The sequence below is a fragment of the Phymastichus coffea genome, unplaced genomic scaffold (genome assembly GCF_024137745.1).
Source record: "Phymastichus coffea isolate CEN01 unplaced genomic scaffold, Cenicafe_Pcof_1.1 PCOF00065, whole genome shotgun sequence".
In the NCBI taxonomy this organism is placed as follows: Eukaryota; Metazoa; Arthropoda; class Insecta; order Hymenoptera; family Eulophidae; genus Phymastichus; species Phymastichus coffea.
In genome coordinates, this window is record NW_026706876.1 from 1,202,778 (window position 1) to 1,205,629 (window position 2,852).

Genomic DNA, 2,852 nt, shown 5'->3' on the forward strand with positions numbered 1-2,852 from the left:
CCTTTCGAGATTAGAAAAGCACAATAACATGATTTTTCACCAAACAAAGTGGATAATTATTATTTTATAAAATTAATTTATACAAGATAAATGTCATACCTACTTCAACATACATGACAAAATAAAATATAATTCTTATAGCAGCCAAATAATATTTGATAAACTGAAATAGCAGTGATGAAAAAATACATATTGAAATTAAGAGTATCAGATAATGATCAGTAACTGAATATAAAATGAAATCTGTTTATATAAGAGAAAGTATCAAATGAAACTCATGTAGTTTAACGATTCAATATTATAATTAGATATGTTCGAGCCTATCCGCATGACTTAGTTTATTACAGGGTGATCATCTTAATCTCATACTAATATTTAATATATGAAGACGTTATTACTTATATTAAAAATAAACGAAAATGCCAAGCACGAATAATTTTTTACTTTTTCTTCGTATTAACCACATATTTATTCGATTTCCATATTAAATATTATTAATCGATGCTAGGACGATAATGTAAGACTAATCATGTAGTATGGGTAGACGGAGAGTATTGAGATAGTAATATTTTTATTATTATTACTATTGATTAAGACAGTGTGAATTCACGGTATTGGCAAGTACTTACAAGAATCTAATACGGGCTTTTTGTGATTACTCGCAAATATCGTACATTGATCGCATTCTCCGAAGAATATGATTATTTATACGGTTTTCAGATGATATTGTATTTAATATATGTTGCTGCATGTCAAACATCATAGTATTTAAGTGGTCTAATTCTATCGTAATAATATTGATTACGGTATTTCTAAGATATATTCTTGATAATGTATATTTTAATATTCAAGTTCTGTGACTGTCAATACTTAATTAAAAAATTGTAAAAATATTCTAATCATAGATCGAAAAAAGGTGAAAAATAAAATAAATTAATGGCTAGTCTATTAATCCTTTTTTTATATAAATAAAACTGAATATTACAACAGTTTCGACCGTTTTGAGAATTGATTCTCTGGTCCTCTGATTCAGGCAAACACTGGCAAGGCCTACCGAACAAGATAAGTCAGATATATACTGAAAAATAAGATTAGTAGAATAACCATTAATTTTTTTATTTTTTACCTTTTTCTAATTAAAAAATTCAAATACTAAGGCTAACGTATAATCTATTCAAATTAAAAGAAAATTTATTCGATTATGTTCGTACATTTCATAAATAGACACTTTATAAAAACGACGGAGTATTAATATTGCCAGGTACACTCGTAAAATTATTTACGAATATTACGTTACACTGATACGAATCGTAAAATAAAATATTATCATTATTTCATTCCTAAAGCATACGGCGATGATTTGTTAGTTTTTAAATAATAAATTCCAAAAGGTGACTGTTTCTTCTTGCTATGGCCACCCATAATCACAATGTCACCGTCACAAACTCCACTCTCAACTGATTCTAAACTATTGCATTTTCGACCGTAAAAGCCGGTCTCACTGTAAATGGACTCAGCGTAGTATTCGTAGGCGCGCGAATGCGAACACACGTTGGTACCACAGCCAAGTTGTTTCGAGCCGCCATTCGGGTAAAAGTCGTAATGACCTATTTCATTTGGTACACCGCAATTACCGCTGTTTGTGTGTATCACCTCGACTATTTCTGCATCTTCCACTGACAAACATTCACCTGGCCCTTTATTTTCAAATGCCGGAAATGCTGGATCCAATCCTGTAATTTTTTAAAATTATTATTAGCTTTACTGGATTCGAACGAACATTCACGGAAAATATTTTGAGTTTTAGTGTAGATCATGCCTACCTACGATGTAATTGACTTTGCTATTGGCGTTATGACCTGCAACTCCCATTACATGAGCGCCCAGGGAATGTCCAATCAAAGTGGTGGTTTCTAGGTTCATTCCCTGATTTTCGAGGAAATTGATCATTGTTGCCACGTAACTACCAACTTGTCCGACAAAACCAGCTACCGTCCAATAATCCAGTGGAATTGTGCCCCAAATTGATTGCATTTTCCACCAGTCAACAACAATTATATTATAATCTCTACTTTTTAAAAATGCTGTAAAATAAAACGCACTAAATGGTAGTTCATTCAAGAAGTTTTGCAACTTACATCGTATTTACCATCTTTTAGAAGTGTACATGACGCTTCATTTCTAGAGCCGAGATACCCATGAGTAACAATTTTAGTCGAGCGACTCTTATTAAAAGAACTCTTCTGTATACTTGAAGAATTTCCGAATACTATTTCATATTCTTTGGGTTTTTCTTTTGTATACAAATAGAAGAAGACATGGTCATTAGCTGTTCTCATACTATTTGGATTAAAAAGTTTATAAAGCTTAGTAGCTACATCGTCACTTTTTCGAGAATGCGATTTCTGAAAGAAATAAGATAATCAAGATTAGATAATTGGCTTTCATAATAAATGCAAAACTCACAATGTCAATAGCACATGAATATGCAGAACGGGTTTCATGGCTCGTTGCCAGTGCTGTGCCTTGCAGAACAACTAAACAAATAAGGTACGCAGGAAATGTCATACTGATAGGTTAAGTAAAATACAATCCGTACCGACAAGAGTTACATTTATACTTTAACTATTGATACTTTTATCAATATGTCTGTCAGATAAGATTACTTCTACATGGTTCCACCAGTAATTGATTGAAAGCCCATTAAGAAATACCAATTTCTCATCAATACATCATTCTTACGATGAGGCATTGTCAATAAACATAATACCACACAGAGCAGTGGAAAAAACAGGAAACAACGATTTATATAATGATTTTATTGAATTAAATAAAAATAAAGAATGCAATGG

General features: G+C 31.4%; 1 protein-coding gene across 1 annotated transcript; it reads right to left on the reverse strand.

The window, feature by feature from the left end:
- Positions 1–1,329: 1,329 nt before the first annotated feature.
- LOC131667381 (pancreatic triacylglycerol lipase-like) lies at positions 1,330–2,568 on the reverse strand. The gene is made up of 4 exons (XM_058940760.1): positions 2,467–2,568; positions 2,150–2,405; positions 1,824–2,084; positions 1,330–1,733 (listed from the first exon to the last, which is right to left on the reverse strand). Exons 1-4 carry the CDS (start codon positions 2,566–2,568, stop codon positions 1,330–1,332), a joined length of 1,023 nt encoding a protein of 340 aa, XP_058796743.1.
- Between the last annotated feature and the right edge of the window lie 284 nt (positions 2,569–2,852).